Source organism: Pan paniscus, chromosome X, assembly GCF_029289425.2.
Source record: "Pan paniscus chromosome X, NHGRI_mPanPan1-v2.0_pri, whole genome shotgun sequence".
Taxonomy (NCBI): Eukaryota; Metazoa; Chordata; class Mammalia; order Primates; family Hominidae; genus Pan; species Pan paniscus.
This window is the reverse complement of record NC_073272.2, coordinates 8580271-8605639: the sequence shown is the minus strand read 5'-3', so window position 1 is coordinate 8605639 and position 25369 is coordinate 8580271. Positions and strand designations below refer to the sequence as shown.

Genomic DNA, 25369 nt, shown 5'->3' with positions numbered 1-25369 from the left:
TCATGAGTGGTCAGCAGAGCCCATTGCCGAGGGGCCTAGGGAGGGTGCCCTCACAGAGCTGGTCCCTTCAGTTCTGAATTAAGCAGTAGGCTCAATGCCATGTAAGCAACCATTCCTGCAAGAGGATAAGCATTTAAGGTGAAATCTGCCTCATCTGTCGTTATTTACAGGTAAGATTCAGAATAGTTCAAGAAAACAAGGCAAATGAATTGCATTTGCATTGACGTGAGTCATGCCACATTCAGCTACTCTTTGTGAAAACTTCCCCAAAATAGATTCCTCGGAGTGCTGCTTTGCGGGACCTTCATTGATTTGCTCTGAAGATAGGTGTCCATGCCTGAGAGGCCTCAGTGAGGTTTCAACTACACAGTTATCCATGGCAGCACTTCTGGAAACATTTCTGTGCTAATTGTACATGGCAGGTCCCCAGTTCCTCATTTAATGGGAGGAATCTCCTTTTTCTGGAAAATTTCTCTGGACTGCCATGTCACAGAACATTCTAGAAACCCCTTACCCCATGAACATTCTACTACTAGACAATTTAGAATTGAACGTTAATATGGGCATGGGAGGCCAGTGAAAACAACATAAGCCTCACCTGGTACTGCAACACATCTTTGTTTGGGAAACACTGACTTTGCAACCACAGCTATAAACACCGGCTTTTATTTCAGGAGTCAGCAGTTACTATATTTGCAGGAAGGAGAACTGAGGGCATCCCTGTGAAAACCAGAAAATAAATCCATCCTGAAGGGCATTGGCTTTGTAGGCCTCTCATCCCCTGTTGAGTAGGTTGCTGGGCCATGCACAATGGGTGTCAGTATGGAAAGGACCAAGGAGAGGACCGAAGAGAGGCCTCTGCATTGCCGGCTGCCACGTGCTCACCACACAGACAGCTCATTGGCTCATCCACCGTCTCATTTAATCACGAAGTCTTTTAATCCCCTCCAGGTCCAATGAATTCCTTAGGCTTTTTTCTCTGTGTTTATCAGTTCCCATTATAAATGGCAGCTTCTTCTACACGGCACATTTGGAGATGACATGGAAAAATCACTCACACAGGCCAGCAAAGGCACTCTCTTTATGCTGTGATAATCCTGTTTGGGGAAGCCCCCTCTGTAGCTTCTCTCAAAAGCAGGCAAACATCGCTGTGCTTTTGCTGTCCTGACAATGTGTGGAGTCATATTATACAGCAAGCATACCACAAGCAAGTCACATCTAAGGCACCTAAATGTGGTTTTTCCATAACGAAAGTGCTGTTGAAAATAAACACAACTTGCTGCTCTACAGGTTACAGCATTTTAATCCCGTACATGGCTAATCTTCCCGAGTCTGTCTGAAGTCATAATGTCCCTCTAAACACACAAAACCGATAGGGGCCTCCCGTCACACTTGCGGATCATGAGTCTCATGCAGAAGGCTACGTAAGATGAATTGATTTCACATGTTTTACTCAGAGGATGTGGAAAAAGAAAATGATTCTAGTGACCATCTAGAAACTTGCGGTTTGTTTTTGACTCTAAGACGGTCAGCACCTTTCAGGGCCTTGCTGGGTTTTCACTGGTTTCTGACAGATTGGTGGACGCGGCATCTGTACCATTAAAAGAGGAAATCAGGAAGGTTTTTTGAGCTGTCTTGAAGTCTTTTGCTCACCACTTAATTTACATACATACACTTTAATATGCATGCTAAGAGTGCCCGTAATGTACTTTTATTGAGTAAAATGACACAGAGAGAATTCGTTAGGAAGCTTTCCTGCCCACTCCCCAACCAAGTCGTTAAATAACTTTTTCAAAGGCTATTCTCTATAGGAGAAGGAATCAATTTAGGGGTGTAGTTCATTCATTTACCTAGCTTGTAACTCTAAAGGGTTTTGTTATAAACATGTTTATATCAATAATGGTTTTATAGTTTGATTTTCAGAGCACTATTGATTCAGTAAAACAGTAGCTCTGCGGTGCACAAGGGATACTGACCTCCACCTCAGCACTATTACTTAGAGGAATGCAGCACCATATGTAGCTTACTAGTAGGTAGGTGGATGTTTGGATGAAGGAAGGGAGAGCAGGAGGAAGGGAGGGATGGATAGATTGATAAATAGGGATGGATGGACAGATGGATGGATTGATGAATAATATAAACAAAAGTACTAATTAATAACAAAATACACGCATACCTCAGCAGTCATTTTGACAGCAGTACTTAAAAGTTTCATCTTTAAACAAACATCTAATAGTGTATATGTATCCAACATGACAACATTGTGGTACTTATTTACAGATCACTATCTGACAAGGAACATGAAGTCAAACAGAACTTAAACCTTAGATATGAGCACTGCCAATCAAAATTAAAAACAAAGTTTAAGGCCCCCTTGAAGTTTTGATGTCTCACCATGTGAAAATTGAACTTCATATTACAAAATTAATGCATAGGAAAAAACCTCCTATGAAAAAGCCTGGTTTTGGTGATGAGATTCAGATCATACATGGCTTTATAATTGATGAATAGTTGTGAGCAGCTGCTGTACTTTCTGTGCTTCCATGTAATTCCAGGACCGCTTCTGGGAGCCCTGAAAGTACCCTTCAGTGACTTCCTTCCAAATGTTGTATTTCACTAAGCAAAAGGGAAAGCTTTATTCCTTAGAGATGATATAGTAATATTTGGAAAGCTCACTAGTTCCAATGAAGCACATAATTTAAAACAGACACATCATAGTTTAAAAGGTAAAATCGGTTACGAAATGTGATCCCAAGTAGGCACGGGCAGCACTCTGCCTGTGGCCTGGAGGAGGTCCCGGTGTGCAGGATTGGAAAGGGGCTGGCTCCTTCCCTGCTGTGACTGTTCTGTCTGCTTCCCGATGGGACGTGCTGTTGATCCCAGCTGCTGAGAAGAAATGGTGGGCAAGTGCCACGGGGACAGGATTTGCAGCAGGGAGGAGCCGAAGGTGGAAGCATCACCGGGAAGTGAGACCTGGGGAGGAACGCGAGAGCATCACAAGCCGCGGGCCCTTCTCCTTCCCTCTTGAAAACCTAACCTAGCTCCTGACACTGCCTCCTACTGTGTTCCCTTCCTGCCCAAACTGTACCTAGAGCTCCATCCATAGACCTCGTCTGCTCACCGCACAGAAATGCCAGGGCTGCCGGGATCCCTTCTCAGCGCTCCTCCTTCTGTCTAATCAACTGCTTCTCTGCTCTGATGACACCTGACCGCACCTCCAGCTCACAGCCACAGTGCATGGAGACCCTGAGCCTTCTACTTGGGTGTCCCACGATGGCCTCAAACCCAACTTGTCACAAAAGCTACCTCTCCTTCCTGCCACCAAAATGGCGGCCCCAAGACCCACCACATCAGAAACATGAGAATCAGCTTCTCCATCAGGCTTAACATCCCAGGTATCATCCAGTTCCCTATTGCTTCTCAGTTTTTCCTCTAATCCCATCCATTTTTATTCATTGCCCTTGTGTTTGGACTGTTTCCCTCCCCCAATTCAGATGCTGAAATCCTCACCCCCAGTGTAATGCGTTAGGAGGAGACCAGGGAGCCAGAGACCATGCTGGCTCCCTGATCTCACACCGCCTGGCCCCAGACCTATGGGAAATCCCTGTCTGGGGTTTAAGCCACCCAGTCTGTGGTATTTTCTTACAGTAACCTGAAGGGACTAAGACACCCTGCTGCTGTCAGACAAAGATACTCTTACATGCAACTTGCTAGTTATAAAATGGAACTTTTAAGCTATATGATATTTGTCTTTTAAGAAATTAAAGTACAAGGACTTTTTAAGTCCCCTGGACAGAGACCATCCCCAGGTCGCTGCTGCGCTTCAACATCGTTGGAGAAGTCAGTTCATCACCTCCAAGTGATAAGCCGCCAAGGTGCTTCACCTCCCTTGTCGTTGGAAATGTCATGCTCCCTAAATTAAATCCCTCAAGCTACAGTTTAATTAAGCTCATCTCCTCGCCTGGAGATGGAAATCAGATATATTTTAGCCTTCAGCTGGGTAGAGTGAAAAGAACATTGGATTCTGCAGACCTGGATTCTATTCAAGAGTTCTGTCTTCCGCCTGATTGCCTGACCTCCAGCTTGCCTCTGAACTTCCCTTGCACTAAGCAGAGGAGATGCTGCATTTGCTCTGTCTATTCCCTAGCGCTGACTTTCCATGGCCCCTTTGTGGCTCTAAGTCCTGTACCAGGACACCTCCACCATCTTCGCTAATTTAGCAGACGTTCATCAGTGCTCACGATTTGCCATGGCATCCTGGGAAGGTGCGTGAAAACTGGGCCCTGCCTAGTTACAGCCGATATGTAGGCTGTACAAGCTGCGTCAAGAATATTCTTGACCAGATACTTCCTTGAAGATGTGGAAGTCAGCCTTAGAAGGTCCACTAAATACACTACAAAATGATCACAAAATTAATTAAAATCATATAGAATATGCATGCGTACACACACATCCATGTGCATGTCCTGACACAGAGATGATATGTGGGGTGAAGGAGGGAGATTTCAGGAGGCCGCAGGCCTGCCGGGAGCATGTGCAGGTGCCAGCGCCATCCCCTGGACCAAACCCCAGTTCTCCGGCTTCACTGAAGGTGCAGGAGCCCTGCTAGAAAAGAGAAGGGAGCCGTGGGCACTTCCACCTTCCCTGTCCCTGGCCACCACCCTCAAAGGAGCAACCCACCAAGTCCGTGCAGAGAAAAGTCAGTCTGCCTCCACTCCCCACTTGCAGAGGCTGAAGTCCCTTGGCTTAGAGAGAAAAGTTTCTTTCTACAGATGCAAACATACGAATCCATGATTCACTGTATGGGTGGTGGTATGAATGAGTTTTAGGTCAAGTGTAATTGGTCAGTCATGGTGGGACAGGAAGGGCTGCCCCCTAAGTGAAAACATGAGGTGCTTAAAAGGAAGCATGAGAGCCAGGTGCTTAAAAGGAAGCATGAGAGCCAAGTTCAGTCAGGGTGAACCTCCTTTCCCTGTAGCTGGGTGTGGCAGACGGAAACTGTGTTGAGGTATTTCTGCCTTCGAAGATAAGAAACATACTTCTTCCTTAATTTTATTTGTGCAAAATATAAACTGTGTTTAGCTTATATTCTTCTTTCTTTTTTTGACGCTTAAGTCCTGTGATTACCAGACACAGTTGTTCCAAGATAGCTTTTAAGGATTTATTCTTAAATCCTTAAGTTTCAGTAGACAGACAGCCATGCTGTGAACATTCTTTAAATGGTTAGGCTTTTAGATACCAGGTACTTTTCTTGTAGGTGTGGTCCTATTTACAAGTGCATTAGATCTTTGGGTGTAACGAAGTCTAAAGACAACATAAAAATCTTTTGGGGCTGGGCACGGTGGGTCACGCCTGTAATCCCAGCACTCTGAGAGGCCGAGATGGGTGGATCAGTTGAGGTCAAGAGTTCAAGACCAGCCTGGCCAACATGGCGAAACCCCATCTCTATTAAAAATACAAAAAAAATGAGCCGAGTGTGGTGGTGCACGCCTGTAATCCCAGCTACTCGAGAGGCTGAGGCAGGAGAATTGCTTGAACCCGGGAGGTGGAGGTTGCAGTGAGCTAAGATCTTGCCATTGCACTCCAGCCTGGGTGACAGAGCCAGATTATGTCTCAAAAAACAACAACAAAAAAAGAAAATAAATAAACCTTTTGGGACATTTTTAATAGGTGCTTCAGGACACAGTAGTTGTTCTGCTTTATAATTCTACTGTTTCTAGGGGAAAAAAACCAAACCAACAAAACCCAAACTTCCAGATGCTGTGGCATGACCCCGAATCATTTCCCACGTGCAGGCTGTGTGTGTGGTGCAGGTGCCATCTGGGCCTAGCACCAGGGGGTTTCTTCTCAGGACTCATGTTTGATGTCTTCTCTTTGTCCTGTGTCTGGGGCTTTCTTTAAATTTTGTGTGCAAACGATGCCTGGTATTACAGGCTGTTTTCCTGTAAACCACTCACTTCTGCTCCACTCCTGTTCTGTTGAGTTTTCCTGGCACGTTTCCATCATCGACCACCTCCAGCTGACTATTCTATCAGCTTTTGAAACTTCAGGTTCTGTTTTCAAATTCCATCTTGATCAAATGGAATTCTCGTTAGCGGACATGAAGTGTAAGAGTCCGGCAAATGTCGGGGAAAGGTGTCTCCTGACAGCTGATAGCAAAGCGGCCACATGAGAGGAGGAAGAAGAGGGTTTCAGGTGCCAGGGGTGTCATGTATCCCATTGCTGTTTGTTTTGGGCTGAGATCACCCATGGCTGTTTACATCAGAGGCTGTACTTACTTTTGACCTTTTAGAATAGTTAACTTTGCAAGGGTCTTGTGCTGGAAAACCCAAGCCAACTGGCCTGTCTTCCTAGGTTTCCCCTCAATCATTTGTACACTGAGGGTTTTACTTACTCACATGGACATACTTCAAATGGCCCTTCTGTTGCATAAGCTTATTATGTCACCTTCTCTCTTTTTTTCTTTTTTTTTTTTTGAGACAGAGTCTCACTCTGTGGCCCAGTCTGGAATGCAGTGGCACGATCTTGACTCACTGCAACCTCTACCTCCTGGGTTCAAGCCATTCTCCTGCCTTAGCTTCCAGAGTAGCTGGGAATACAGGCATGCGCCACCATGCTTGGCTAATTTTTTAATTTTTTGGTAGCGATGTGATTTTACCATGTTGGCCAGGCTGGTCTGGAACTCCTGACCTCAAGTGATCCGCGTACCTCGGCCTCCCAAAATACAGGTGTGAGCCACTGCGCCCAGCCTACGTCACCTTCTTATTGTGATTGATTGTGATAGCAACCAGTTACCAACCTTGACTTTTCGCCACTCTTCATGCTTATTCGAGTCCCCCTTACTTTATGTACGACATTTGTCTTACATGTTGTGTGTAATATTCCAGATGTCAGTGCCATTTTGGATTATTCTTAAAAATAGGTGAGGACAGATTAATTGAACACAGAGGAACCAGCAAAACGTGAAAGCCATGAGAAACAGTAAAAAGGTCTCCAAGAGCTGGTGTCAGCTGCTCCTGCTGTCAGTGCCGCAGACACTTGCAAGTTTCCCTCCTCACTCACAGCCCTCACTTAGTTGCCTTTAAACAGGGGCTGCCTTTGAAAAGATTTCTCAGGTGTGAAGGGACACCATGGGGCCTGCATTTCCCTCCACTGCAGACCCCCTGTATTAGTCCATTTTCACGCTGCTGATAAAGACATACTCAAGACTGGGTAAATTACAAAGAAAAAGAGGTTTAATGGACTCACAGTTCCACATGAATGAGGAGGCCTCACAATCATGGCAGAAGGTGAAAGGTATGTCTTGCATGGCAGCAGGCAAGAGAGAGAATAAGAGCCAAGCGAAAGGGGTTTCCCCTTATAAAACCATCAGATCTTGTGAGACTTCACTACCATGAGAATAGTATGGGGAAAACTGCCCCCATGATTCAATTGTCTCCCACCAGGTCCCTCCCACAACACGTGGGGATTCTGGGAGCTACATTTCAAGATGAGATTTGAGTAGGGACACAGCAAAACTGTATGACCCCCTTTAGGTGAGTGCAGGTGTATTGGGTGCCTTCCATTATCTCTTTGGGAACAGCCACAGTCAGCTACTGATTTCCCATCCCACACGCCTGTCTTGCTCCTTGGAAGCAGCCTCACGCAAATAGAGAATAAAAGCTGCTTTCACAACTTTAGCCAAGCAGTGTTACCCCAGGGGATAATCCATCTCTTCCTCTACCCCAGTCCACATTTCACAGGTGGACCCTGCACAAAGCTTCAGAATCCCCGGAGAAGGTGACGGATATTTCGAAATGTCATTTGACATTTAAGTGCCTATCTCTGGTCCCAGATAAAAACAGTGGAGGGCATTTAGAATACAATCAAGTCATAACTTTTAAAAAAGCAAGGGCAGAAATATCATGAACAGGTAGTCACTGAATGAGATAACAGAGAAAACCAACTTGGACAGTCTAAGTGGAGTCATTTCTTCTCGCGTCCTACGGTGACCAGTGTCTCACAGGAGAAAGAAACCAGGGGGCATCAGAGGCTGTTGGAAGGGAGGTGTTGGGATGGACTACTGTGGCTTGCCTGGGACTGTCCAGGGTGTAGCACGGAACATCCTGCCCCACAGCTGACCCTTCAGTTCCAAGCAAACCGAAACAGCTGGGCCAACCAAGTTCCCTCTGTGAAAGTAAGGTAGCATTCACATTCCATTGTCACATGGATTAACTCACTTAATCCAGGGTTCAGCCCTGTTGGGATAAGTTGGCTAATGTGATATTTTAGCCCCAGATTGAAGGAAAGAATGGGGTAATGGAAAGAAAAAGGGAGGGAGGGAAAAAGAAAAAAGTCATTGTGCTGGCTACAGCACAGACCACTAGTAGTTAAGACTGTGTGTGTGTTTCAGTGTTTTCTACTGAAAACGCCAAAGAATGCAGAGCTTCTCTTTCAGACCTGGCATCAGGCTTCCGTGAGCCCTTTCCAGGACACCAGTGCATTGAGTCGCTGCTATATACCTGGTGATGAGCCGAAGAGGACATTTTCATAATGAAAGGCAAAGGGGGCCAGGTGTGGTGGCACACACCTGTAATCCCAGCACTTTGGGAGGCCGAGGCGGGCAGATCACTTGAGTCCAGGAGTTGGAGACCAGCCTGGCCAACATGGTGAAACCCTGTCTCTACTGAAAAATACAAAAAAAAATTAACCGGCTTGGTGATGCATGCCTGTAGTCCCAGCTGCTTGGGAGGCTGAGGCATGAGAATTGCTTGAGCCTGGGAGGCAGAGGCTGCAGTGAGCCAAGATCGCACCACTGCACTTCAGCCTGGGTGAGAGAGCAAGACTCCGTCTCACCAAAAAAAAAAAAAAAGAAAAAAAAGAAAATGCAGAGGGACAAAGGAGACAAAGAAGAGATGAGTGGAGAGCTGAAAGGCCCCACCTCAACAACTCGTGGAGTTCTAGGCCACATGTGGAGAAGAGCAGGGGAGACTCCTCAGCATAGGTCGCCATGGCGAGGACCTCTCTTCCGTTACAGATGTCTGGGCCTCTGCAGAGTCTCAGTTAAAAAGCATCAGTACATCTGTTTTCACATGAAGTGTGTGCCATTCTAGGAATGCAGGGAAGAAGCTTCCTTCCTGAGTGTATGTCTTCCTGAGAGGGTCGGTGATATGAAGATAGCACATGTGGATTATGCTTGTTTATACTATGGAGCAGGCTCTGGGGTGTCTCCTTTAGAGGGAGCCCTCATGTGAAACTTACTGTAACATTGTCAATGTGGTGGCACCTTTAGGAGCTCACTGATAAATGCAGTGTACAAACACCCCATTTTATGTATTGGTTTTTCTTTTAGTACTTTATTTTTTTCCTTTTTAATTTTAATTTGTATTTTAATAGTCTGTAGGGTACAGGTGGCTTTTGGTTACATGGATAAGTTCTTTAGCAGTGATTTCTGAGATTTTAGCACACTCGTCAACCGAACAGTGTGCACTGTACCTAGTATGTAGTCTTTTCTTCCTCACCCCGCTAGTCCCCAAAATGCATTATATAGAATTCTTATGGCTTCCCATCCTCATAGCTTAGATTCCACTTATAAGTGAGAGCATACGATATTTGGATTTCCATTCCTGAGTTACTTAGAATAATGGCCTCCAGCTCCATCCATGTTGCTGCAGAAGACATTATTTCATTCCTTTTTATGTCTGAGTAGTATTCCATGGTGTATATATGCCACATTTTCTTTATCCGCTCATTGGTGGATGGGCACTTAGGTTGGTTCCATATCTTTGCAGTTGCCAGTAGGAAACACCCCATTTTCAATGTGGGTATCTGAATGAAGAGACCACAGGTTTTGGATGGTGTTGTGTCTGTAATCCCAATAATAAAGTGGATTTTCGCGATTATCCAAAAGAGAGCATGCACGCACACTACGTTTTCGTGCTCATTTGTCACGTCACACTAGCACACACAGGAACTGAATTTTTAACTTAAAAGATTCTAACCATTTAATTTTCAAACCACAGTACATAAAACAGGAGCAGCTCTGAAGTGGTTTTATATTTTAAGAGCATGATTTTTAGTTTTGCAATTGCCTCTCACACTCTGAATGTTCAATTATTGATTGAACAGATTGTTATGATCCCAATAAAATAATAAAGTTTTAAGCTGAGAATCTTGCCTCACCACACAGCTGCGCTCCATTTCAACAATGCTTTGGCTGCAACAGAAACCTCTCCCCTTTAAAGGAGCCACGGCGGGGAGACCCCCGGAGCCAGTAAGAAACAGCATGCTGTCCTCACCACAATCTCTACTCTGGGGAGCCCCCACTGTAATTCTGTCTCTTTCTGCACAGTTGCAGAGCCAATGGTGACGACGATAATAAACACTTCATCCACATGTCTGGTTCCATAAAAGGCCATCTCGACTTTCTTTTTCTTCCTACAGTGCCTTGTCTTTGAAGATGCTCCCAATGGGGTGGAGGCGGCCCTGGCAGCTGGGATGCAGGTGGTCATGGTTCCTGACGGAAACTTGAGCCGAGATCTGACAACAAAGGCCACCCTGGTGCTGAATTCCCTGCAGGACTTCCAGCCTGAGCTGTTTGGTTTGCCCTCCTATGAGTGAGAGGGAGGGCCTCAGTCTTCTGCCCCCAGCCCACTCTCATGGTCCACACTGCTGGGGGAAAGGGAAAGGAAATCAGCAACTCTTCAATCCCAACCTGCGCTGTGATTTTAGCCTCCTGAGATTGGAGTTTCCATCCCATGTTGGTTTGTCCCAGTCTAACGTGTTGATAAAATGTGACTTGACGGTTGAGACAAAAAATACAGTAGAGACAGAAACGAAGCCCAGAACAAAGATGAAACTTGAATTACCATCTCAGAAGTCAAGCTGATGGAGTATGTGATAAAGTGAATGTACATGTATATACACACGCACTTCCATATATACACGTGTGTATCAGTTTGGTAATACGCAGGTAGGCATTACATGCATATGTATGTAGACATATGCATGCATGTATATGTAAAATATATACTTTTCCAAGACAAAATGGAACATCACTTCTCTCTTCTAGTTTGTCTGAACACTGGCTGGGAAATGTAAACTGTGTATGCATATAAGTATATGCTTTATGTATGCATATGTATGTAGATATGTTTATATCTATCATCTGCATCACTCTCCTCAGTGTTGATGTCAACATGCAATGACAACTGATAAAGCGAGATGGTAGTTCTGCCTGGTTTGCAGTCTGAGTGGGAAAGTCCTGTTTTTGATGAGCACTCCTTGTTAGCTAACATTTAAATTCTTTTTGTGACCTCAGAATGTCTCTGGATCTTTCCTCATTGACTGACTCTGAGCCACATCATCCATAGTTTATTGTTAGTATGAACACAACTGTAACATTTACCTGGTATCTACATCCTTACCTGCATTAGAAAATGTTTGCTACCTCACAACAACCATTTGCCTCCTTTAAGAACACTGATGGGCTGCACTTTTTGGATAGAAATAGAATTTGATTTCAGAATGTATGCTTGGTGAGTCTCAGTGCCCAGGAACACTTTTGGAATAATTTATCAGACATTGAACTTCTGTGATTAATCGCTTTTATAGATTTACTCAGTCTTTAAAATTCGTCTATGATTTGCCAGAGAAAAACGGTGGTAGCCATGGAAATCGGGAGTGAAGGAGCACTGCTTCGTTGTGGCTCAGCCCTTCCTAGGGGCCTCTGCCCTTTGATGTCCTTGAGCTACTCTTCAGCTCTGGAAGTTGTGGACAAACCGTAGGAATGTATGTGTGCGTGTGGTGGAGTGATTGTCTGTGAATGACAGGCCCTGGCTATTGATTGATGTTGCATCAATTTAGCAAATTCATTTCCTCATTCTTGATGGCCTGAATATATGTCTGCACTTTTAATGCTCCTCTTAACCAGTTGTAACATCTTACCATTTCCCTAACAAATCGAATTAGTTTAATAAAATCTTTTGACACATGTTGATATTTGTATGAGAGTCATGATTTTACCTTAAAAAGAAAAAAACAGTCTTCCAAGAAATGTAAAATATATAAGTGACTAATTAAATTTTTTAAAAATCCCAATTAGTACTCCAACTGTAAACGGATATTTATATATTTTAAGTGAGCCGTCATGCTCCTGCAGTGGTGAATAGAGGCTTTCAATGAAAGACTTACTTCTTTGATTTAGTATCTTCTCCTTCCTAAGTATTTATGTTGGTGTTTTCTAATCATTAAGCCATTTTGTATGAATAAGACAAATGGGTGTAATGCATATCTAAGTGATGTGCATCTACATCTGGGTGAATTTCCTACAGGGTAAATTTGATCTCATGTCCGTTACTGTTTTTTAACCAAAGCTGCTGCCAGATTCTTATATTTTTAGACAAAGGACACACACTGATGCTTGGCCAAAGCACATACGTTCTTTTTTATTCTTCCACATTAGCCAAATTGCTTCAATACATTTTAGTGATGTTACTCCATTGAATAGCTCATGGATTTCACAGAGATATGGTAATACAAATTTACACTAGAGTGATACATGCCAAGGAAGTTTAAAGAGTAATTATACTTTGATAGCTCATTGAAAGTATGTCGTATTAGGGACACACAGTGATTAGTAGAATGTATACAGGTGTGCTGTAACTAGCAGCTAATGTTTGCTTATATATTGTGTGCCCCTAGGAAGGACCTGTTATACTGCTGATATCATCCAAGAGATGGCGCTATCAACGTCATCTTAATTTCACTTAAATGAAACATACACAACACTTAAGAACTTACTAATTACTACTTATTAGACTTTTTTTCCACCTCATAAATCCTCAGATGGAGTTTGGTGTTTTATATAAAAAAATAATCTGGAAGACACCTGTCTTACACTTGAAAGAATCGGCATTCTAAGGAATAGGAGTGATGCTGCTGTGCAACAGTAGTCAGTGTCTAGACACTGCAGTTTATATTTCTTTGATTACATTGGCAGTTATGCTAAATTTGGCACATTTTATATGGTGTTTCAAAATTTTAAAAAACGTGCACATTAGAACAAGTTTTATAATGAAAAATAATGAGTTTTCACCTATCTGTAATAATGCCTCTGCAGAACATTGTTCTGTAGTCTGCACTGTACTCTTCTGCTCCACAAGCAGTCGGCTAAAGCTCCTTGGTCTCACATGAGACTCTTTGTCTCACAAGCAGTCTCTAGAACTATTATCTTCTAAAAAGAGAAAATGAAGTGTTAAAGAGCAAGGGATATTAGTAGTATCATTTCAAAGTCTGTAGTATTCTCTGGTGGTTATTGTTGGTTGGAGAGACTTGCTTTACGAAGATGTTGGTGAGAATATTTGTTGACTGAAGAGTACACGTTATCTCTGAAAGCAGATCTTCAGGATGGCTCAAAATATTCTGGTTCTTTGTGAGTCTCTTGAATAGATAATATTTTGTACACATAAGCACTATTATTTTTTTCTCCTTCATTAGCCACACAGTATTTCCATGGATTGTAATTGTTTTCATCAGAAAAACTGTTATCCAGATAGAATTAATTCAGGAAATACTCTTTACTTACATGACAGTCATTGTAGATGTACAAAACTGAATAAGAACATAACTTAGGGTATTTTGTCTGTTAAACTTTAGTCATGACATGTTGGGGTTGGTTTCGAGATCTTTTTCCAGCACCATGGAAAACACAAGGGACAGAGAGAAGTGTTGGAATTCGCAGTGAGATCATTGTGTTACCTGTTCCGATTTAATTGCTCCTCAAATTAACTACATTTTTTTCTGTACATCTTTTGACCTAAGTTGTTTGTGAAGGATTAAGTCGTGGCCTCCCTTTCCTTGGTTCCCAACAGTATGGCAGGGGCTTCTCACAGAGTCCTTTTGAAACTGTAAAACTATCACCCTTGTATTAAAGCATTGGATATTCTTCATTGCAAAATGCCCATAATTTTCAAGTTCTACGTTAATTTCAACAACATGGTATATGAAATGAATTTTTTTCATGAAAATATTTTCAAATATTTACCAAAATGTTAATAATTATTTCTCTAGGGGACAAAATGTATTTTAAAAACTACTTGAGAATTTTAATATTCCCTAATCTCTGAGCGAAGATGAAGGCTTGGGAAGCATGAAGTCATATTCATTCACTGCTTATTTCAAAACCGTGTGAAAGGGATGGTGAATTCATCCTTCACATAGGCAAAGTCACTTAAAATGATGTATTTTCAAAATTCACTTTAGGAAAGGATTGGCAGTATTCCATATTCAGAGTCAAAATAAACTGAGAATAAATAGATAAATATAAAGAATACCTATCTGTTTGTAAACCAACAGTTAATACTGTACATAGTGGTAAAATAGTCATTCCATTTAAAAGTCAGAAATGAACTGTCTTAGTCTTTTCCAGCTGCCATAACAAAATACCTCAGGCTAGAGTATTTAAACAACAGACATTTATTCTTTCACACTCCAGAAGCTGGAAGTCTGAGATCAAGGTGTGGGCAGGGCTGGTTCCTCCTCGGGCCTCTCTCCTTGGCTTGTAGACACTGTCTTCTCCCTGTGTCCTCACATGGTTGTCCTTCTGTGTATATGTCTGTGTCCTCATCTCCTCTTCTTACAAGGAGTTCAGTCCTATTGGATCAGAGTCCACCATAATGACCTTGTTTAACCTTAATTACCTCCTTACAGGTCTCAGCTCCAAATACAGACACATTACGGTGGTTAATGAGCTTCAGTGTAGGAATTGGAGGGAGGTGGAGCAAATTGAGTTCATAATACAAACAAAAAAGAATTTTCACGATCAATTTTAATTATCATTCTTCTAGAAACTCCAGTCAATGAATAACATCATTTAGTGTTTACATATATGGATCCGATGATGGCAAATCATCTCAGTTGTTTGTCTCACAGTGTCTGTATTTGACTTTCTTTTCAAGGATGTTTTCACTGCATTTCACTGCATATTCAATTCCAGTTTAAGAGCAGTATTTTTTCATCTTTTAAATATGTAGCTTTCTTTTTACCTGACTCCTGTTTTCCATTGAAAAACCAGCTCTTGGTGCTGCAGTCACACCTTTAAGGCAGTCTCTTTTTTTCTAGCTACCGTTCAGGTTTTGCTCTTGATCTTTGGTCTGTTGAGGTGTGGCTTACTTTGTGTTGATCTTGTTTGGACTTTTTAGATTTCCCTGGGGCTCTGCTTTGTTTTATGTATGGCTAAACCTCTCAGTCATTATCTCTTCGAATATGCCCAGGCTCATCTCTTAGGGTCACTTCCACACAACCAAACAGAAAAAAAGCAAACTCCAAGCAGTCCATATAAGCAGGAAGTCATGCCCAGGCATGGGTTATGCCACCAGCCAAGAGGACAAGGGGACTGGGGAGCTTGAATCTGAGCATATGCACCTGGAAAGAGTTAGACTGCAAGCTAGACCAGAAGCCTGGCATGCAGATACCAGCCAGGTGGAGACCAACCCCTCACTGCCAGGAATCAAGTATGTTAGTAGGGCAGAAATCCAGGAAACTCAGAGAACCAAAAGCCAGCGTATATTAGTCTGTTTTCACACTGCTAAAAAGATACTGCCTGAGACTGGGCAATTTATAAAGGAAAGAGGTTTAATTGACTCACAGCTTTGTGTGGCTGGGGAGGCCACAGGAAACTTACAATCATGCTGGAAGGAGAAGCAAGTACCTTCTTCACAATCAGCAGGACAGAGACTGAAAGAGCGAAGTGCCAGACTTAAAACCATTGGCTCTCGTGAGAACTCCCTCACTGTCATGAGAACAGCATGGGGGAAACCACCCCCATGATCCAGTCACCTCCCACCGATCCCATGTGGGGATTACAGTTTGAGATGAGATTTGGAGGGGGACACAGAGCGAAACCACAGGGGATCTGTCAGAGGCCCAGGACAGAACACCCTGAAGGGTACCATTCCTTTACCACTACTCGGGTGCATGCTATTTGTCTCCCATGAAGGCAAAACCAAGAGCTGCTAAGCCCACCAACCAATAGAAAAGTGCTTACCTAGCAAAGAAAGGCACAGACGAGATAGTTGCTGAAATAGGGAAAACTCACAGGAAACAGTTAGTATAAAGTATTCTCATATGCTGATGATCATTTGAAAATGACAAAATAACTCTAAATTTCTGCACAAGTAGGTCACCTACCACTTGTCATTCTAATCCCACACTAGGCACTTTAAGAACATGCGCCCCTGGGCTTTTGCTACACTCTTTTCTTATGTTGGTACCCACCTTGTGGTGACTGAGGGTACTCTTAATATCCCCAAGTCTGAGGAAACTGGGGCACAATTCGATTATCCACTTATGAAGTGGTGAAGCTATGGATTAAACTTATAAGACATATCCACTTCACACTCCAGAAAACTTCATCATTCCCAACATTATTGTCTTCAACCATTGGGAAAGAAATACTTTTCTTGGTAATTAGAGGAGAAAAGGTGTTTGGTGTTTCATTGTCACTTTCCTGGTGTAGACCAGATACTTGCAGGTCTTTCCTAGGGCCAGTGAGTCCTAACATGTTTGAACATCTACCCATGCTATTTAAGGCAGCACACCAAACACATTCCTGCTTCAACTGCAGTATCTGTTTCATCAAGAGTATTTTCCTTAAATAAGTTTGAGATGCCTACTACTTGGGGAAATACTAAGCCTTTGGTATGCTTCTGCTCATCTAGGCATGAAACGGCTCCCTCATTACTTTGGTCTTCAGTTTTCTGAATCTGCTTCTGGAAAACACTGCAAAATGTCATTTTTGAGAACTGCTGCTTTGCAAATACTTTTCATGCCTATGTGATGTGCTGTTATTCTCTCTCATTTCCTTGCTAACATACAGTCATGTTTATGAAGCAAGTTATGAGCCAGTTAAGACTGGATCTGAGTCAGCTAGATTTGCATGCATTTTCAGCCACAGTGCAGGTTCCTAAAAGTCATCACATGTCTAGTCTCAAAGTTCTTATAGAATAGCATCTGATTATTATTAAGTAGATTTTTTAAGGCCTCTCAAGGATAAAGATCCGAGGTGTTATATCCATTGCTTTCCTCCCTCACACTGTTTTTGACTTTTAATTCTTCCCTTTCTCCACTTTAATTTCTCGTCTCCCACTGCTAATTCTCCATATGACCCATCCCCACCACCACCACCCTCAACAGCCACCAGTGAGAATTCTTACTACCTGAACTTCACTGTGACAAAAATCAGCCTTGGACCTGTGGGCTAAATTGTTTCAAGAGTCCTGATGAAGTTCTCAGATTCAGGCAAAGCTAGGTCTCCTGATACCCTGTCTTAGTCAGTTTTGCATTGCTATAAAGGAATACCTGAGTGAGGCTGGATAATTTATTTAAAAAAGAGGTTTATTTGGCTCACAGTTCTGCAGGCTGTACAAGAAGCATTGCACCAGCATCTGCTTCTGGTGAGGCCTCAGGGAGCTTCCACTCATGGTGGAACGGGAAGGGGAGCTGCTGTGTGCACAGATGACATGGTGAGAGAGAAGAAGCAAGAGAAAGAGGAGAGGAAGGTGCCAGGCTCTTTCTAACAATCAGCTCTCGTAGGATTGAATAGAGAACCCACTCATTACCATGAGGGCAGCACCAAGCCATTCATGAGGGATCTGCCTCCATGACCCAAACACCCCCCTATAAATCCCCATCTCCAACATTGGGGATCAAATTTCAACGTGGGGTTTGCATTTTCCTGCAAACTCACGTGCTGTGCACTCCCTCATGTCATCTGTGAATGATCACCTGCCCCAGGACTTCTTGAAGGAATAGCTCAAATCATATTCTAAGAGTTCTGGGGGTAAAAAAGCAAAAACTAACTCTACTGACTCCCTTGTTTGTCTCCCTCTGTTTATGGAGGGTGACCGGTGTTCACAGCCCTCTGCCAGGCATCCCAAATACAGAGGTCAAGGAGATAGACATAGCCCTGCCCCCGTGGAACTTGTAATATAGTTGGGGAGACATATGAAACCACTGCTCACGTAAAGGTCTGATTGCCAATTATTACACAGGCTAGCAAGGGAAAGAACAGAGTCAATGACAGAACGGCTCTGGGCACCTAACTTAATTCAGGTCTTGTAAGGCCAAGGAGTGGGCCTCACTGCAGAAATGGCATGGAAGGTGAAATCAGGAAGCAGTAGAAGTCCAGTTTCTGAAAAATTAGAACACAGATTCATCAGACAACCCAGCAATTCTACTCTTTGATGTCTACCCCCCCCCAAAAAAATGAAAACATATGTCCACCCAGAAACTTATACATGCATGTTCACAGCAGCTCTATTGATAACAAAAGGAGGAAATGACAAGAAACTACCAAAAGAGAACAATGTGAAGGGCTGGGTGGAAGTTGGTTCTTCAATGAAATCTCACAAATTCCAGTGTTTCTAGTACTTCTTACCAACACTTACATGTATTCACCCTAATTAGCTCATGTGAAAAGGATCTTCCTGTATTTCTAACAAGTGTAATTTGGAGAGTAGATAGATCTCAGGTGAGGACTTTGGAGCATGCCAAATGAATTAATGGACTCAGTCCATTTTCTAACTTAACATCACTCGCTTACTTAGCAATACGTGACGTTGGTGAGAAGAACCAGCAGAGGACACAGGAAGTAGAAGATGAGCTCACTTCTGTCCATGATTTATATTGCATTTCAGTTTATGTTGTCATTGGAGACTCAGTTTGTGAAGGTAAGCCAATCTTTGCCTTGAGGAAAATATACGTCTTTAGGGGAAGATGGGTCTTACTAGATGAAAAGATAATAAATGAAAAGAGGGAGAAGGGAATGCATGGTGGCCCCGAGAAACCAGAGAAGACAATTACATGAACATGGACGTCAACCACCAAATGTTGTACAGGTCAAAAAGGAAAAGCGAAGGACTGGAGACCAAGCAGAAGGGCTCACACCCCTACCAGCTACTCAGGAAGATGAGGCCGGAGGATCTTTTGAGCCCAACAGTTTGAGACCAACCTGGGCAACAGAGTGAGACCCCTGTCTCAAAAAAAAAAAAAAGAAAAGAGAGAGAGAGAGACTGGGAAGTAGAAGCTGAGATGATATGAGGGTCACCTGTAGCTTGGACAGGATTAATGCAGGGACCATTGGAGATCAGAGACAAACTGGAGAAGGTTGCACTGAAGAAGCGGAGATCATGAATGTAGAAAGCTTGAGAAGTTTTTCCAATCAGGAAAGCCAAGACATGGGGCTGTCACTACAGGTCAAAACGGAGCTTGCAGGGAGTCATGCAAAAGTATTTGTCTCTTTTGAAGTTTGGTGTGACATGAGGGATTCAAAGAGAGTTGACAGAGGAGGGGAAGCTTTTAAACTCCAGATGATGAAAGAGCTCAGAAAGGAATCTTAACTTTCTTCCAAAGGGGATGAGATGGACAGAGTTTAAATTTCTCTTTCAAAAAATGATGCCTTCGAGGGAACAGTAAGAGGAGAGCAGGCTAAGAGGCCAGCCAGGTGGACGAAAAGCATGTTTTTTTCACTTAAATTTGTGCAGTCCTGCAAGTGTAACACAGCCAGATAATTCCAGAGCTCCTGGGTCACCGTTCCCTCTATCTTCTCAGACCCCACTCAGCAGAAGAGATGTTTGTTTATGGCTCCGCCCAGGAAGCAACTGCAAGCTCCTATGACTTCAGCATTTGAAAAGTACTTCAGATCCAAACTCTCCCTTCCTGCCCTGAACGGAGCTCATCCCCACTCCCCTGTCACTCTGCATAAGATTCCAGGGTGACATTGTCAGACGTGGTCATTAATCTCCTTTTAAAAATGCAAATCCCCTCAGAACATGACTCTGCTCATCGCCTGTTTAATCAGATCGCTTCCTTCTCATTTGTAGCTGAGAAGTGCTTTGAAGAGGGAAGCAGGGAAGAGGGCAAGGAAAGAAGGGGAGGATGAGAAGCAAAGTACTTTTGAAGAAGAAGCACAGCAGGAGAGGAAGTAGGTTTGAGTGGGTACTTGTTAGGACGCTGGAGAGGTTGAGTGTAACAGGCCAGAAAGAAAGAGGGAGCTAAGAAGAGGGGTGTCAAGAGATGGGGAGAGGGGGTCTTAGGAAGGGGATGACAGTAGACAGCATGATGTCCCGAGCACTCATGTCTGTTACTCAGTTCTTGGGTGGAGGAGGTAAATGTGCATGTGGGAAGACAGGATTAGGAAACTACCATCTGAGCTGTCGGGGGCCTTTCTTGAATATCAGAGGAGCCCAGTACCATTCTTAAAAGTAGAACGCTGCATGCATTCTACAAAATTCAAGCACTTATTTTCCTTGCACAATTCAGGGCCTGCTGTCTTCTTTGAAAACTCAGTGGCGCCCCTACTGTGGGCAGCACAAATGTAGCAAGATCAGGTTTGGAGAGGAGCATGCCCTGTACTCTCCAGGGAAGAGTGTCCAGTGTCTGGAGGCAAATCACTGTGACTGTTTTTTGTCCCCCTGCCCTTTCCTGGGACACTTCCCCAGGGCAGCTTTTCCATGTGTGAAGAGCCCTGCAGTAGCAGGCACTTGGCTGGCTCTTTTCTGTGGTGGGCACAGATTGGATGGGAGTAACCTGTCCTGAACCAGCTCCTAGAGCAGACCCCCAGCTCCGGGTAGGCACAGGTGCCCAGACATGAGGGTCTGCATATGAGGGTGATGTTGTGTGGGTCCAGCTTTCCAGGGGAAGCAGAATTGGGGCCCAAGTTCATAAAGAATCCCACCCCCACACCAGTGCCCAGGGTGGGGATGCAGGCCAAGGGGCTGACCACGGGTGCTGGGAGAGTTCTTCCATGCTGAATTTTCAGCCTTTGTTTGGATAGAGAGTTATATGAAAATGGCAGATGTCTGTGTGATGGTCCCTTACCTGTGAAGGTCAGAGGTGTTGAACTCACAGAAAGAAACCCAAAATTCTGTGTTTTAGGATTGGAATGGTTAGTATTCCTCCTCCTAACCCAACCATGTTATGGCCTGGAGGGCATTTTTAAACATTCTGTGCCATTTTCTGCACTGATTGGAGTCTGCATTTCTCCCGAAGAATGTCAATATTATGCCCCCAAATTAGACACTTACTCATAGCAGCACCTATAGAGATAAAGTTTTGAACTCAACACTGGATAGTCATTTCCAAACCAACATTGTTATACATTATTTAAAGAAAGTCTTTGCACTCCCATTAGGCTGCTCGGGCAGCCATAACAAAGTCCCACATATGGGAATGCTTAAACAGAAGAAATTGTTCTTACAGTTCTAGAAGCTAGAGGTCTGAGATCAAGGTGTCAGCAGGGATGGTGCCTCCTGAGGCCTCTCTCCTGGGCTTGTAGGTGGTGTCTTCTCCCTGCATCCTCACAGGGTCATCTCTCTGTGTGTGTCTGTGTCCTCATCTCCTCTTCTTGTAAGGAAACCAGTCCTATTGGATTAGGGCCCACCCATGTGACCTCATTTTACTTTAATTTCCTCCTTAATGACCCATCTCCAAATACAATCACATTCCGGGTACTGGGTGTTAGGATTTCAACATAAGAGTTTTGGGGTAGGCGTGGCACAATTCAGTCTGTAACATTTCTGTTATATAATGCACTTGTAAATATCAGATTAATTTTCAAATAAACCTTGTTGATGGTTGCTTCAAATCTGCCTTTCTTTTAAAAATATCTGTTGTGAGATATTCAAAGGAAAACCTTCCTTCATTAGAAATGAAGGGACACACCTGTAATCCCAGCACTTTGGGAGGCCAGGGCAGAAGATCGCTGAGCTGAAAAGTTTAAGGCCAGCCTGGGCAACATAGGGAGACCCAATCAATACAAAAAAACTTAAAAATTAGCGGGGCATGGTGGCAAACACCTGTAGTCCCAGCTACTCAGGAGGCTGATGCAGGAGCATCACTTGAGCCCAGGAGTTCAAGGCTGCAGTGAGTTATGATTGTGCCACTATACTCCAGCCTGGGCAACAGAGCAATACTCCATCAATCAATAAATAAATAAATACAGAAATAGACCCCATCTCTAAATAAATAAATGCATACATAAGTGAATGAACGAAATGAAGGAACAATCCGAGGAAAGAACGATATTCATCCCAATGGGATCTTGAGCTCTGAGTAAACCTAGGATTTTCTTCCATCCTTTAAATGTATGACTTTTTTCCTATAATTTCCTTTTTGCTGTTTTAATAGAAGTATATAGTAACATGAAGTGACTAAGTAATATGTATTAATTTCTTCCCAATCACAATGGTATGAGTTTTGAGAATAATATTGGTCTGTTTATCAATTTTGAGCTTTTTTTTCCCTACCCATTGCACTATACTACTGGGAAGAATCCCTGTTCTTTTTAAACCTTTTAGTTTGTTTACATCAGTCAAATGCTACAAGCAAGAGGTATCAAAACTAGTGTCTTTCTGTAATCTCTCAAATCTACACACTTCACCTAATTTTAATTATTTTTAAAGATTACATTAAGCATCATGAAAATGAAAAGAACCCCCTATGTGTTCACTGTTGGGGGCTCTGAAGGTGATTTATACAACAAATCAGAATCCTCTTTCGTGTATTGCCAGCCTACGTCACATAGCCCAGATGGATGCTCCCTAATATTTCATGTAAATATGTGCTATGCTCACCTGGGCCAAATGTCTGCTGCACTCATCTGGGCCAACATTTTGGGAACTCCCAAGAGAAGGCTTTCTGCACAACAGCATGTTGAGCTCAAGTGGAAAAAATGTACTCTATAGCACAGATAAAATGGGAGGGAAAGAATAAAATGGAAATTAAGGTAAAAGGATATATATATATCTGCATCCTCTGGTGCATTTCAATCAAATAGCTTAGAATTGAATGTGGCTGTCTATATAAGCAATCTAATTGTTTTGGATTAAAGAAAAAAAATGATGGCTATATACATCATTCTCATAGAATTACAGTTCCTCATCAGGTTTGTTCTGTAGCTCCTCATCCTCATTAATAGCATTTTTGCATAGTCTGTCCTTATATAGCATTAAAACTGCCATCATTATACTGGTAAAATTTTCTGTGCCTTATACCTGTGACTTTTTGGATTTGAGTAGATTAGACATTCTCTTCAGTCCTCCCCTCACCCCATGAGATTCATTGGAAAGAAAAAAAAAGGAATGAATTTGAAAGAAGGAATTTATCTTTTCTTTTCAAATGGTAGTATAAGTATATTTTTGTCTCATTTCCTTTATGAAACCAATCCAAAGCAAACAAGAGAATAAGAAACAAACAAATGTTATCTTTGATGAAGCTACAGATCCCCTATAACCCTGGATCACAGTAGATGCAGGAAGATAGCCAAGTGTATGAAAAGTGGATGGAGGTATTTGGGAACTCCAAGAGAAGGTGTCTGTCTATGTGTGACTCAGGCAGAGTGGACCCAGTTCATAGTTATCCAAAGTGGTTGGGTGGCACACATTGAAAGGAAATGTGTTTATCCCATGCTTAGAAAATTAAGATCAAGGTTCATGTCCTGGTTTTGGAAGCCTACATCATGTTTCAATCATGGCATAGGATAGAAGGAAGAGTCAATAAGATAAAAGCTACCTGGCCATCTTTGCCCAAAGCTGCCTGGTGAAGATAAGTCAAGGTAAAATAATCACATTAAAATGTTCTGTAAAATGCACAGCCTCCTTGTGAGCCTGGAAGATGTCCTGCTATGCTGGACCAGATAACCCACAGGCCAAGTCCAGCTGAGAAAAATCCCAGAGATAACAGACTGAAACCAATCTTCCCATTTGTTTAGCACATTCCTCTTCCCCTTTCCCCAGAACTTTGCCCAAAATTCTAGTCCAAAAAGATGAGGAACAGTGCTATTTAAAAAGGGTGGAGCCAGCTGGGGGCCTTTAAAATGATGCTGAAATGAAAAAAGAAGAACAGAACATGATTTATGAAGATGAGAACCAGAGAGATTATATACCACAACGCAGCCAAAAACCGTGAACAAAGTTATTTCTAAGGAATCAATTAAAGACAATATTGTTTCTCTGAAATGAGAATTTAAAGAAGCAATATAAGGCTTTAAGGAAGAACTGATAACACATTAGGTTAGACGGGAATGAAAAGTGAGTGGGTAAAGCCTCAGAAATAAATTACTAATAAATGAGAATGAAAAGGGAGCAGACAGAGTCTTGGAAACAAATTAGAAACAAATGAGAATAAAAACGGAATAGGCAGAGCCTCAGAATCTCAGAGAGAGAGACACAAAAAGAGACCAAAATCAAAGGTCATGATAGAAGCAGCAAAAAGGAGATGAGACACCACTGAAAGAATTTGAAGGATGGTTTTGAGAAGAAAAAATGAGCATGTGAGATGGAAAAGAACAAAAAGTAAAAGATGGAAGACAGAGATAGAGAAAAAGAGGGGGATGGGAGGGGGTGGTAGGGAAGAGATCAAATATCTATAACACTAAATGCCTTGCATGGGTTAAAAAATGAATGGAACATGAAAACAAATTTTCAAAGATACAATTCAAGGTGAAATTCCTGAAATACAATGAAATTTGAATCTGCAGACAGAAATAGCCCAAGAATTACAAGGCTGTGTTTATATTGAATAATTAACAAATATCCCAATAAATTCCTGGTATTTGAAGTTATGGAAAGAATTCTGTGGATATTCAGAAAAAACAAAAACCTAGGAGGCTAAGATTTCTTTATGTGACACATGAAATGCTAGAAGACAGTGGGGCAAGATATAAAAAGTCCTTGTCCCTTTTGTGTTGCTATAAAGAATACCTGAGGCTGGATAATTTATAAAGGAAAAGGGATGATTTGGCTTATGATTCTGGTGGCTGGAAAGTTCAAAATTGGGCATCTTTGTCTGGTGATGGCCACAGCCTGCTCCCACTCATGGCAGAAGAGGAGGGGAAGCCAGCATGTGCAGAGATTACATGAGCGAGGAAGCAAGAGAGAAACCGGGGAGGTGGCCCGCTCTTTTAACAACCAGGTCTTGCAGGAACTAATAGAGGAAGAATTCATTCACCATCAGGAGAGGACATTAATCTATTCAATGGGAGGGATCTGTCCCCATGACCCAAACAGCTTCTATTAGGCCCAGCCTCCAATATTGGGGACTAAATTTCAACATGAGCTTTGGAAGGATCAAATATCCAAACCTTAACAGTCCTCAGGGAAAGAAAATGTGCCCCAAGAATGCAACCAAACAAACTTCCATAAACTTCAAAGGCTACAAATAGCTATGTACAAACATACAACTCAGGAAATATATATTCATGAAGAAAACAAATGAGTAAAGGCTGGATCCTCAGCAACTGAGAGGAGCTGTGTCTAAAAGATTTCTTGTAATCTTTAAGGATGCATTATGGTTAAATCTGTGGAAATTATGGTCCCAGAGAAGAAAACAAATA

The 25369-nt window shown here is 42.7% G+C and overlaps 1 protein-coding gene across 2 annotated transcripts in view; it reads left to right on the top strand.

Annotated features, from left to right (window-relative positions):
• PUDP (pseudouridine 5'-phosphatase) overlaps nt 1–25369 on the top strand; it is a 186223-nt gene that overhangs the window by 88383 nt on the left and 72471 nt on the right. Inside the window, exon 4 of one of the 2 annotated variants that reach the window (XM_034951337.3) lies at nt 10423–11975. The exons of the other annotated variant lie outside the window; for it this stretch is intronic. Within the exon in view, the coding sequence (XP_034807228.1) occupies nt 10423–10599 (177 nt within the window). The 3' untranslated portion in view covers nt 10600–11975. Of the gene's footprint in view, nt 1–10422; nt 11976–25369 lie in introns of those variants that run through there. 2 annotated transcript variants of the gene reach the window in all.